At 32.0% G+C, this 13498-nt stretch overlaps 1 protein-coding gene across 1 annotated transcript; it reads right to left on the bottom strand.

Annotated features, from left to right (window-relative positions):
• Nucleotides 1-2324: 2324 nt before the first annotated feature.
• Nucleotides 2325-5660, bottom strand: LOC114756923 (signal recognition particle 14 kDa protein). The gene is made up of 4 exons (XM_028945889.1): nt 5520-5660; nt 4999-5092; nt 4797-4906; nt 2325-2786 (listed from the first exon to the last, which is right to left on the bottom strand). Exons 1-4 carry the CDS (start codon nt 5520-5522, stop codon nt 2631-2633), a joined length of 363 nt encoding a protein of 120 aa, XP_028801722.1. The 5' UTR covers nt 5523-5660; the 3' UTR covers nt 2325-2630.
• Between the last annotated feature and the right edge of the window lie 7838 nt (nt 5661-13498).

Genomic DNA, 13498 nt, shown 5'->3' with positions numbered 1-13498 from the left:
TTCTTTAAAGACTGATGTATAAAGTAGATATATTGGCTAAAGAGTAGAATCGTTCACAGACAATGTCGCTGTGAATAGTCTTTTTAAACTAACGTTAAAAACTTTGTTTATAATCGTGGAAATGAAAATAAAATGAAAAAGCTGACGTTGATTTTTTTTTTTTAAAAAAAGTACTCTTATTGAAGGAATTTTTCAAACACAAATTTATGAAGTTGACCAATTAAAATTCTATGGAAAGGACGAGTTTTTGTCAAAAGTGTTATCATTGATTAATGGAGCAAAAATAGAAATGCTAATAGATACTCTACCAGGTACTTGAATAGTTTCTGATAAGTAGGAGCAAGGGGATCCTCCACCCAAGATTACTATACAAGTGGGCATGACATGACAAGAAAACTGAGACCCCTTTTGATAAAAACTAAAATAAATGCAATGCTGATAAAATAAACTGAGACCCCTTAGGAGGAGTACGCGTCACGGGAATTTATTTTTTCCCAATATGTATCCAAAATTCTTTCTGTTAGCAAGGCAATTAATTGGCTTGCTAAATGTTGTATCAGTGATAAGCCATTTGGATTAGGTTCTTAACCCACTATCCGCCGGTCTCTTTGGGCACTGTGCGGTTTAACAGAAGTGTGCATGGGTAGTGTTAGACAGGATAGGACCCTTGCTTGGTGCCTAAAGAATTTATCCATTGGCGGGCCCTTAACGTAAAGTCCTAAGCTTTTCAGGTTAAGCTCAGTAGGTTTCTATGCCCGACTGGGCACGCCTTATCCAAATAGAAAACAGTGTTTAATAATACATGAAAAATATATTCCATATTTATAATACTACTTCCCGCTCATTTGACTTTAATTTTGTCTCTCAATGTAAAACACCAATCCACGTTGTCTTTTATATTTATCTTTTTTTTTTTAAGATAGTTCTTGTAACAATGGTAGTTCTATCTCATATACTTGATTAGCAGGGATATTTTAAAAAAGATAATATTTATTATAAATAATTAATTTAATTAATTTTGTTAATCTACTCAAATTAATCAATTAACTCTTAGATTAAAACTGGAAATAATATAATATTTTTTTGCCATCTATTTATATTGCTGACATTGTCTCGCTTAAAAGAAAGAAAAGAACATCAACAATATCTATCGTTTTTTTAGCCAGCAACAACATCCCGACCACTAAAATCCCAATTTTCCTGACTCTATTGAGACATTAATACTTCTCCGGCCCTTAATATACAACCTAATTGGATAGTTAATGTTGATCCTATATGTAAAACTAATTTCACATGTTTATGAATTTTTTTCCCAAATGAACCATATTGATATTCTTTCAATAATAATCAAGTAGGAGTGGAAAGAAAAGAATTAAGAAAGATGCTTATAATATTTTAGAGGGAAAAAAATCATATAACTAATTTAACTAACGTCCCTAATCTACTCAAATTAATTAATTAAATCTTACATTAAAAATCAGAAGAGTAAATTAACTTCCGAGGCAAGTTATCTTCTGAGTAATTTACCGTCTTAGTCAAGGTCAGGGGAGATAATTTTTTCTAGCGCTAAAAAATAATGGTTAAATACAATATAATATTATACTACACATTATTGTAATATATATTTTTTGGACAAGGCTGAACGAGCAAGGAGCATACCTTCCCTTGGCCCGACCCCAACCACGTTAAGCCCAGCCTAAAAATACTTATTTTTATCTATGCTGCATTTTTTCAAGCTGAGCTGGCATTTTTTCCTCAGCCTTGGCCAAGCGCACCAAGCTATTCGGCATCATGAACACCTAGTTCGAACATACTTTATAACATCAGGGTTGCCTTACCTATTTACATGAAGACTCTTTGCTGGTCGAATAAGATTCCTAGGATTTTTCATCTCCACTCACCCTCAATTTTCTCTTCTTTTCTCTAATTTTTCCCCATTGTCTCCCTTAATTATCACATCAACTTATAATCCCAAATTCTTAGACAGACTTGCGGGAAAAGTTAGTTGATGTGATGCCATAATCATACAATTTAGCCCCCTTTTTTCCCATTATCTTATGATTAGATTGCCAGACAACTAGAGAATGTGCATCAAACTGTTGTTTGAGTCAAATCTCTATCCTAGAAAAAACAAATCCTTTTCTCAACTTCATCACCAAAGTGAGTTCTAATTTTTCTTGCATCCATGTTATTGTGAGCTTATACAATACACAGTAATATATATGCACACAACTGGCTGAAAAAACAACTATTAGAACTTCAGAATTTCGGCAGGCAAATTAAGGTTTTGGACCACTATTATCTTTAATTTCTCCAGGAAGTCGTCCTCATGAAGAAAAGAATCCATATAGACCAGCTCCTAGTTTTTTCATGTGGGTGCAAAATGCAATGGAAAAATATCTGATTTTGCTATGTATATGCATGAATATTGCACATAAGGCCACTCAAGGAACAACTAAAAAAGGTATTAAATTGTACAAGTTGGATACCTTAATCCTCAAGGTGCTCAAAATTGCAAGAATTCTTCTACCTTTTCGTTTTCAATTCCAAAAAAGGAAGAAAGAAAAACAAAGGCCTAGTGTAAATCCCTCAACTGAAAACAATAGTCTCCCTGTAGGTATGGACTGAATTCAAACCTTCTTGGATTTCTTTGAACTGCCCTCTCTTTTATCAGTCTCTGCAGACTTCTTCTTGTCCTTTCTTTCTCTCTTCTTCAGAGAAGTCATGTGGGCCTTCAGTATAGTTGCATAGGAAGATTGAAAGCGCTGGTGATCTTTTTGTCCAACCTTCCAATTTCAAAAACCAGAATTATCAGAAGTGACATCAACTTATAAAAACACGAAATTATGGTGATTGCTGAGAAAGCAAGTGGTTAGAAGAATCTAACCCCCAGAGTGGTTAGAGAGTATTAATGACACTTGGACAATCACCGGTTTCACTCTCAAATCTCATGCACCAATTGGCAAGACTAAAATGACCTCAAATAATGATTAACAAGACATGTAACTTACCAAGCTGCAGAGTCAAAAAGAGTCAACAGATAATCCAGGCTGTTGGATTGGATTTTCATGCCTGCCTTTGAGGTTCTCATTGTTTTGAAGAAAAAATTGTCTTGCTGTTTTTTTCTTTTTTTTTTTTTGGGGTCAGTAAACAAAATTTTTCTAGGAAAATTTTTCAAATGATACTAATTTCTCTAACAATTTAAAAAAAAAAAAAAAAAATTTCCTCAAAAGAACTTAGAAACTACGTACTTTTTTTCTTCAACTAGTTACTATCAGCTTACTACCGTCCCTTTCACCCAAGCATGTCTGTATGAATTGAAACGCACATATATACACACAAACACACTTGTGCGGATGCATACATACACAGGCAAGCACAGGCACATCAAGCACATACACATGTATAGATTAGCACGGGCAAAAAATACAAGTGAATGTGTGGGTAGAGCACATGCCGGCATAGACACATGTGCCCATCATTAACCACCTGGCTACCATTTCTTATCACATAATCCAAACAAAAGGAAAAAGGTTCCAACAAAAGAAGAGAAAATTGTTAGGAAATTAATTTTGGACAATTTCTATGCAACTTTAATTTTTCTATGGAACAATGAAGCCCAAGTTGAAATTAATATTCCAGACTGTGCTTGACAACATAACTAGATTGTGCAGCCTATGGTTGCACAAAGTCTAAGATGAACGACACCGTTTATGACTCATGGGAAATGTAGCTTCCTATAGATTTTATATTTCCATAGTGTTTGTGAAGGTTAGTCCCCATAACCCCACCCCCAGAGGGGGGGGGGGGGGAATCCGGCCATCTTTTTGTATGAAACAAATATATGGATAAACTCCATCTTCATGTGCCTCATTCATGGGCAAGCATCAGGGAAACGAAGAGGATTCACCCACAATGAGCATGATAGTGATCACGAGAGTATAACACAAAAGAAACAGCGATTATAAAAGCAGATAAATTGAATGACAGTTCGGAAATTATAACATCATCATCCTATTAATAAAAGTAACACAAATTAACTAGAGATACATCAAGACTGTCAGGATTTATAAACCCATCCAGTGACCCTAACGTCCTAGGTTACCAGGTGATGAATAGGGGGAACAGAAGAACAAGACCCAAATAATGGCTTTACTTCTTTTCGATTTCACATTTTTCCTTCTGGTGTACTGGTCTCCCTCGCCAAGAGCTATAAGTATTGGCCATAAGATAGAATGGGAGGGGAAGGAATTACATTCCCTTTATTTATTCTGAAGGATAGAATTATCCATTACATTATTCAGAATTTAAGAATAAAAGTGAGCATTTCCCCCCATTAGGAGGAAACAAAAATAATAAGGTTTGAGGGAGAATGGTTCCCTCCATTCAACTTCTTCTTACAATTTTAAACTCTCAAAGTAAGTGTTTCTATTCCCCCTCTTCCCCAACTCTATAACCGTTCAGGAGATCATATCTGCGACGATAATACTTCTCATGATTTGTTTTAGTAACATAACAGTCTCTCTCTACCTTTTTCCTAACTTGAAGGAGAACTAATACAAAGCCTAAACATAAATAGCACTGTAATGCAGAAGGTTTTCATTTAAGGTACCACCGCCTTATACGTCTGTAGCTTTGAATTAGAAGGAAATCTCAGCCAGAGATTTATGGTCTAAACCTCTATGATTATCACTAGTGTGAGAACCAATAAAACACACAAGTGAAAGCAATAGACGATAAACGTTAACGCACAAATACTACCGAAAACATTAAGTTTGAAAAGATAAGACACATACAGAAGTAGAAATCGTCTTTTTCCCATCAGTAGCGCGAATGAGACATCTATACTCGATTGTTTCACCAGCAGCAGACAATTTATTCTTCTGCACTTTAGATTTTAAGGAGGCTAAAGCCACAACAAACAGCAAAACAAAAGTAAATTCCCAGATAGATAAACTTAAAATATCACTCCATGATGAAGACAACAATGACACACACATCGTTTAAGAGTGACCCAAACGGATCCCTTCTCAGTGCTTCGCTCGAACATGCTCGTCAGTTCATTGAGGAACGGATCTAGTTGAAGAAGAACCTAGCAAATTTGGGAAAATAGAAAACGTTGATGTTAGAATATCCCAAAAACATGTTTAGAACATTCTGAATATTTCTTGATATTTAGTCCAGAGCATTAGACTACACCATTAAAAAATAAAAATGAATAAAAAAGGAAAGAACATGAGAATAACAAGGCGATTTTCCTGAAAGAATCCTGAACTGAAAACTAAAAAGAGCAGTTTCCTGACGTAATTCCAAAATTCACAAACACATTGGAAATGAGAATCAATCAATTTAAAAGAACAATCGATAAATTGATCCAAAACTAATGAGTTTTTACAGAAGAAAAATGGGAACATGCAATTTGCAGCAAATCACAGAAACGAATCTGAGAAACTAGGGAGAAGAAAATATAAAAATGAAATTCCCAGAAGATCGATAGAGAGAAGAGACAGAACAGTTACCATAGTGGAAAGTCACAGAGTTATCGGAAATGCCGTCGCCGGATGGATCGAACTACTGAGAGGCGGAAAGTCAAGAAAGGTTCGACAACGGGGTTTTGGAAAAGCCCGGTGGAGACTGGTGGAATGTGGATGTTTGGCGAATACGGTATGCTGGCTGATATGGGAGTGGCTTCTGGTTTGACGTGCAAGTCAAAAATGAAAATAAAAAATATTCAGGTTCTTAAAGCAAATTTTTAGACGTTGTTTTTCAAAATAAAACCAAAAAAAAAAATCTGCTTAATAATATTAACTTGAAAACAGCTTTCTGCTTCCAGCATATGATCGGCAATTTTTTTAAAAAAATTTTTTTACCCCGGTCATAACCTTTTTTTTGTTTTTGGTTGCGGTAACACGCTCAAAACTTGTTTGCATTTGCTTATTTTAAGTGTTTATAAACACTTTTACGAACTTGTTATTTTACTAAGTAAATTTGTAATTTTTATATATAGACCTTTTATTATACTCCTCCGGTCCTAATTATAAGACCCAATTGACTTTTTTGAGGAGATTAAGGAAGTAAGTTAAGTTGGTTATTTATAATAAATAAGTGTTGTTATTCATAAAATATCCTTGCTAATTAAGTATATTGGCTAAAACTATCATTATTAGAAGGATTATCTTGGAAAAAATGCATAAATATAAGAGAGAAAATGGATTGGGTCTTATAATTAGGACCAAATAAAAAGTCAAATTGGGTCCTATAATAAGGACCGGATGAGTACTAAATAAATTGGTAATTTTTATATCCAGACATGTTATTTCATTTACTATATTTATAATTTTTATATTCAAATTTATTATTTTACTTACTAGACTTATAACTTCTATATGCAAACTTGTTATTTGATATACTGTACTTGTAATTTTCATATCCATACTTGTTGTTTTACTTACTAAACTTGTAATTTTATTGTACTTGTAATTTTTATATCCAAACTTCTTATTTAACATATTACACTTATAATTTTCATGACACTTGCAATTTCTATATCCAGAATTGTTATTTCATATGCTACACTTATAATTTTTATATCTAGAGTTGTTATTTTATATACGACATTTGTAATTTTTATATCCAGAGTTATTATTTCATATACTATCCAAACTTGTAATTTTACTTACTAGACTTGTAATTTTTACACGCATACTTATTATCTCACTTACTAGAGTTATTATTTTTATATCCATACTTGTTATTTCACTAACTACACTTGTAATTTAAATAATATAATGACATATATTGTTTAAAGGGAGAATCCTAATTAAATCCACTTAAAATATTAAAATTTAAATTAAGACCTGCACTTTTGACAAATTCCTAATTAGGCCAAAAGATCTTATTAGGGATTTTTAAATATTATTAAAATACTAAAATACCCCTTATAATTTAAAATAATATCATTTTAAAAACAAAAAATTAAACCATGAAAACTTGACATGATATAGTATTTATTTATAAAAAATGTTTTGCATAAGAAAATTTGGAAATTACATAATATAATATTTTATACTAACTCTAATATTTTAGTAAGAAATTTATGGGAACATGGACTTTTTTTTTAATGGGAATAAAGACTTTTTAATTACCTAATTCTAACCCTATTATTTTAATAATTTTTTGAAGGAAATTTTTTTTTTCTTATAGTTAAAAATCAGAATCTTAATGTATTAGTAGATTTCAGCATCAAATTTGTCATTTCTTTCTTAAATGTTTTGCTCTATTTGCTATATAGATATTCTCATCATGCTATATCTTATAATCTCATTACTAAAATTTATACTAATAATTAATATGAACTTTGTATTGGAAATCTAAATAATTTTTCTAGCATTTGATAGATTGATGAAGTAATATGAACTACTTAATATAAATTTATCAAGAAAATCATACATTTAATCTTTTAACAACATATGAAGCAAGAACGCATAAAACTAATAGATCATCTAACGGTATCTCAAGAAAAAAAAAAGTCATAAGTTGATTAGAGCAATTACCAATGGCATTTTAGTCTTTTAATAACATTAAAAAAAATCTCTAATAAGGCCTCTTAACCTAATTAGAGATTTGTTAAAAGTAGAGACCTTAATTTGAATTTTGATATAACGAAATTTAATTGGGATTCTCCCTTATTTAAATACAATTAAATAATTCCTCTTTTTTTTCCGGAAAATCAACAATGACAGATTAATAGAAAACATTTTATTGTTCCATTGGAAGGTTGAAGCATGGTTTTGAACTTATTGAATAACATCCTCCAAACTTCCTCTTTTTCCCTTCTTTTATTAATTAACCTTTCTCTCATTCGAATTATCCAGCCATTGGAAGGGATTAGAATTCACCAAAGAAGAGTCATGGTGTTCCCCCATAATCAAAGCTGTTGAGCTTCAAGAACAAATTAAACAGAACAAGTGAATGTAATAAAAGATGCCCCTAAAGTTCTAGAGAACTTTCTGATCGGAGATTGTATGTGATATACCATTATGCATGGCTGAGTTTCACAATTACCTCCTAATAACATCGACCAACATGACGATTCCTTTCATAAGGTCGTGTTGGTTTTCTTTTGCCACAGTTAACCATGCAACCAATGAAAGAAGATGACAAATTAAAATTGAAAGGCTCCCAACCCAGATACTTTTTACATATATAATGACAGTGTCGGAAAAAAAATTGTTGTGAAGATTGAGGTTCAATTTGGAGCATCCACACGGTGGGCACAAAGTTATAAGGAGAACCAAAATGACATCAAAACTAATCTCCCTCTTATTCTGTCAGTATCTACCAATCCAAATTAACAAGAACCAAAATGAGAAAATAAGGAAAAAGAAGAGATCCTGTAATGTGAGGGGGAGAAAGCAGCAAAATGAACAACCTCGAAAAGATCAAATGAAATTTTGAAGAAGAATGTTACTTGAAAATGGTTTTTTCCCCCCTAAAGCATAAGCATTCATTCAATAAAATCCAAATTCAGTACAAAGAGAAATCAAACCATGATAACCAGGAAAATCAAAACTAAATAGTTCAGCCAAAAAAAAAAAGACAGAGAAACACCATCTTCGCAGTGGTCGCTGAGCTCCTCCTCTTTGATTCTTTCCCCATCGCCGCTAAAAAATTATCGCTCATCATTGTCTTTGTGGTTGCAGATCGAGCATGCCCAATCTTGTGATCAAAACCCCATTTGACCTTCTCTGATTGAACCTCCTTCCTTATCGACAGACCCCATAACTCCAACCACGATCGAGCGCCACCCTTCCCATCAATCTTCCCCGTTCAAAAATCACTCTCCTTAGTCAAAAAAATCACTCCACCATACACCCCAAACCAAATCCCCACTAACTCACGCACCCAGCACAGCCTCGAGCTCATCAGAACGGAGGACATAAGGTGGTGGAAGAAAGAGAAGGAAAGGGGGAAGAGAGAACTTTTGGATTGGATTGCAGCGGGAAAGAGGAGATAAGGTGATGGAAAAAAAAAGAAAAAAGTCATTTTGGTCTCTTTCCTGATATTTCATAATTTATATTTAAGATCTGACAGAAATTTGACTTATTATTCAAGTACACATTTCGCTATTTTATATTTTTAAGGGTTTTTTTTTCTCAACATTTTTTAACTTCTCTGTAAGAGGTTCTATTAATAAAGAGGATATGGAAAATAAAATTTTTTAGACAAAATTGAGGATAAATTTTGTTAGTTGTATATATAAGACTTATTTCACTTATTAATTTTTTTCTAAATTAATATTATTAATATTCCTTCAACAATAATGAAGTAAAAAGAGGAGAAAATTAAGGAAGATGTTTAAGATGTTTTAAAAAAATTATCATATTTTTTTTAATTTAATCAATATCTTTAAATTACTTAAGTTAGTTAATTATGTCTTACAAGAAAGACCGGAGGAGTAATTCAAAGCGAGTATACCCACCAAAAGAACGTTATTAGAGAGATGTATTCTTGTTTATTACTTGTACTGACTCTATTTCTTTAATTAGAAGGGTAGGTATTAATAATCTAAACTTATAAACAATATTGCACCCACGGCCTCTTATTTGTAAGGAGAGTTTATATGTTATTAGATTATAAAACTATTGACATTTGTACTAACCCTTTGAATGCATTAAAAGCAATCTGTCTTGAAACCCTCGCATGCTAATAATAACAAGGGAAAATGACATAAAAATGACATATAAACTTAGAAATCCCCAAATCATCACTTGAACAAGGCAAATCCCATTTTCATCACTTCAGACCAAATTAGGATTTTCAAGTTAAATAGAATGACCAAACTTCCCTTATCAATTACAAAGCAAGGGCACCACATTCACTTGCATTAGATGAAGTCTAGTAGGGAAGGAAAAAAACAGAGCAGTGCCCAATGCTGGATCAAAGGTGAGGATAAGATGCTGGTTCGAAAGTGTAAGTATTTTTTTGAAATCATATAACTCTTTTCATCCTCCTAGCATTACTGTGGTGTTCTATTTTTTCATTTGATGGTTTTGAGTTCTAGATAATCGAAGATTTAGATGGAGCTGAAGTGCGACATTACGGAAGTCGAAGTTCTTCAAATTGGGTGTTGGTTCTTTTCTATTTTATTTTTTAGGTGTGAGAATGGTTAGAAATTTGAACATATGACTTAGTTAGTGTTAGACAGGGTTTAGGTTCTGGGCAAGTTTGGAAAATTTTGAAGAAGCTCAGTGATAATTCTGTAGATGGGAAGTCTGAATATGAACAGTAGTAATTTGTGAACTGTGTGGTTAATAGCGAAAGTATAGTTGTAAAACGCTATATTGAAGTTGTTAATGCAGAAAGTGACTATGTTGGGTTGATTTTGAAAATTGATGAAATATCTTAATTTGTTAGAGAACTGATATTGTGATGAATTTTTTTCCTTCTTTGTTGTAGGCTAGAATGCAAAAAGACGTGTAATACTGGGTCAATATCCTCAAAGAAACTTTTTAGGAATGTTGAAGGGGAAATTACATATAATGGTTGAAATGTGAGAGTGAAAATGATAAAAGAGGAGATAAGACTTGAAGATTTGAGGTCAATGATATTGGAATAGTTTGAAATTGATGTAATGGTTGTGGCATGAAAGGTTGTCATTGATTGTATATTCTGTAAATGTTGTCAGTGAGGCTCTGGTATGTGAAAAATGCCATTACTGAACTTGTTATTTGCTTTAAATATGTTGTTAATTACTGTGGAAGTTGTAATGCAAAAGTACCCTATAAAAGTTTTGTTAATGTTCATTATTCTATTAACAATTGTCATATAATGGTTAACAAGTTCATTATCTCTGTTAACAACTTCAGTATCACCTTTAACAATAGGAATTTACAAAAATGCAAAAATGGTCATTTTTACAACTTCGGTGACGTTATTAACAATTTCAATATAACTATTAACAACTCCTGTATAGCCACTAACTGCTTCATATTAGAGTTTGTTAGAACTTCAGAGAAAGGCTATATAATCATGAATAGGAAATTTTACAACTCTCGTATAGCGGTTAACAAGTTCATTATCTCTATTAACAACTTTATTATCACCTTGAACAACAGGAATTTGAGGAAATGCAAAAATGCTAATTTTACAACTTCAGTGACGCTGTTAACAACTTCAATATAACTATAAACAACTCATGTATAGCGGTTAATAAGTTTATTATCTTTGTTAAGAATTTAAGTATCGCCTTTAACAACAAGAATTTGAGGATATGCAAAAATGGTCACTTTTACAACTTTAGTGACGTTGTTAACAACTTCATTATAATTATTAATAACTCATGTATAGTCATTAAGCACTTCATATCAGAACTTGTTATAATTGGGAGAGATAGGTTGTATAATCATGAATGGAAAATTTTACAACTTTTGTATAGCGGTTAACAAGTTCATTATCTCTATTAACAATTTCAGTATCGCCTTTAACAACAGGAATTCAAGAAAATGCAAAAATGGCCAATTTTACAACTTCAGTGGTATTGTTAACAACTTAAATATAATTATTAACAACTCATGTATAGCTATTAACCATCTCATATCAAAGTTGTTAGAACTGAGAGAGATAGGTTGTATAATTATGATTGGGAAATTTTACAACTTTTGTATAGCGGTTAACAAGTTCATTATCTCTGTTAACAATTTCAATATCGCCTTTAACAACTGGAATTAGAGAAAATGCAAAAATAGCCAATTTTACAACTTTAGTGACACTATTAACAATTTCAGTATAACTATTAACAACTCTTGTAAACTCATTACAAAAGTTGAAAAATTCCCAATTTGAAACTTGTGCCTAGAAAAGTTGTTGTTAATGTTGTCACTGAAGTTGTTAATAACATTACCGCACTTGTTAATTTCATTATAAAAGTTGAAAAATAATCTCATGAGATCAAAAAAAGTAGTCAGATGTTATTGTATCAGCACAAAACACACATTCAATTGATTTCTAAATAATCAATATTACCAAAACTTTTATAGTGAATAAGTAGGGCACTTTTGCATTGCAACTTCTGCAGTAATTAACAATATATTTAAAGCAAATAACAAGTTCATTAATGGCATATTTCACAAACCAAAGCCTCACTGACAGTATTTACAGAATATACAATCAATGACAAGCCTTCAAGCCACAACCATTACATCAATTTCAAACTATTCCAATATCATTGACCTTAGATCTTCAAGTCTTACCTCCTCTTTTATCAATTTCGGTCTCACATTCTAACCATTATATTTAACTTTCCCTTTAACATTCTTAAAAAGTTCCTTTGAGGATGTTGACCCAATATTACATGTCTTTTTACATTCTAGCCTGTAACAAAGAAGAAGAAAAATTCATCACAATGTCAGTTGTCTAACAAAAATATTTCATCAATTTTCAAAATCAACCCAATATAGTCACTTCCGACATTAACAACTTCAATATAGCATTTTACAACCACACTTTTGCTATTAACCACATAGTTTACGAATTGTTACTATTCATATTCAAACGTCCTATCTACAGAATCATCACCAAGCTTCTTCAACATTTTCCAAACTTGCCCAGAATCGAAACCCTGTCCCATACTAACTAAGCCATATGTTCAAATTTCTAACCATTCTCACACCTAAAAGAGGAAGAACCAACACCCAATTTGAAGAACCTTTGACTTCCATACTGTCGCACTTTAGCTTCATCTAAATCTTTGATTACCCAAAACCCAAAACCATCAAAATGAAAAAATAAAACATCATATTGATGCTAGGAGGATGAAATGAGTTATATGATTTCAAAAAAAATACTTATACTTTTGAACCAGCACCTTCTCCTTACCTTTTGATCCAGCATTATGCATGTTCTCTGTTTTTTCCTTCCTACCAGGCTTCATATGATGCAAGTGAATATGGCACCCATGTTTTGTACTCATGTTTTGTAATTGATAAGGGCAATTTGGTCATCCATTTAACTTGAAAATCCCAATTTGGTCTGAAATGATGAAAATGAGATTTGCCTTATTCAAGTGATGATTTGGCCTGGTCAAAAAAAAAAGTGATGATTTGGGGATTTCCAAGTTTATATGTCATTTTTATGTCATTTTCACTAATAACAATATGGTCTTTTCATAGAGCTAATAGCTCCCAATTTTTATGCCTATTCAACTTATATAACACCCCTAACGTTTTTTTAATAAGAGATAACTAATTAAATTACGACGATTAAAAAGTTTATTCAACTTAGTTGAAGACAACAAATATATAAAACTATAACTTTTTTTTTTTTAAATATCATTGAGAGAGAATGTAAGAGCGAGAATTTACCATCTAAATAATTTACTTATAAAAGAAATGTTATTGATTTGACTAAGTAAATGGGGGCGAAATGGAAAATTAACCGAAAAAAAGATTGAAGACAGTCCCAAAGTGTCTTCTATAAATAAAAACAAATACAACAACAA

Source organism: Neltuma alba, unplaced genomic scaffold (genome assembly GCF_004799145.2).
Source record: "Neltuma alba isolate B1F8T4 unplaced genomic scaffold, ASM479914v2 tig00010544_pilon, whole genome shotgun sequence".
NCBI classification, from domain to species: domain Eukaryota; kingdom Viridiplantae; phylum Streptophyta; class Magnoliopsida; order Fabales; family Fabaceae; genus Neltuma; species Neltuma alba.
This window is presented reverse-complemented; position numbering and strand designations above follow the sequence as displayed.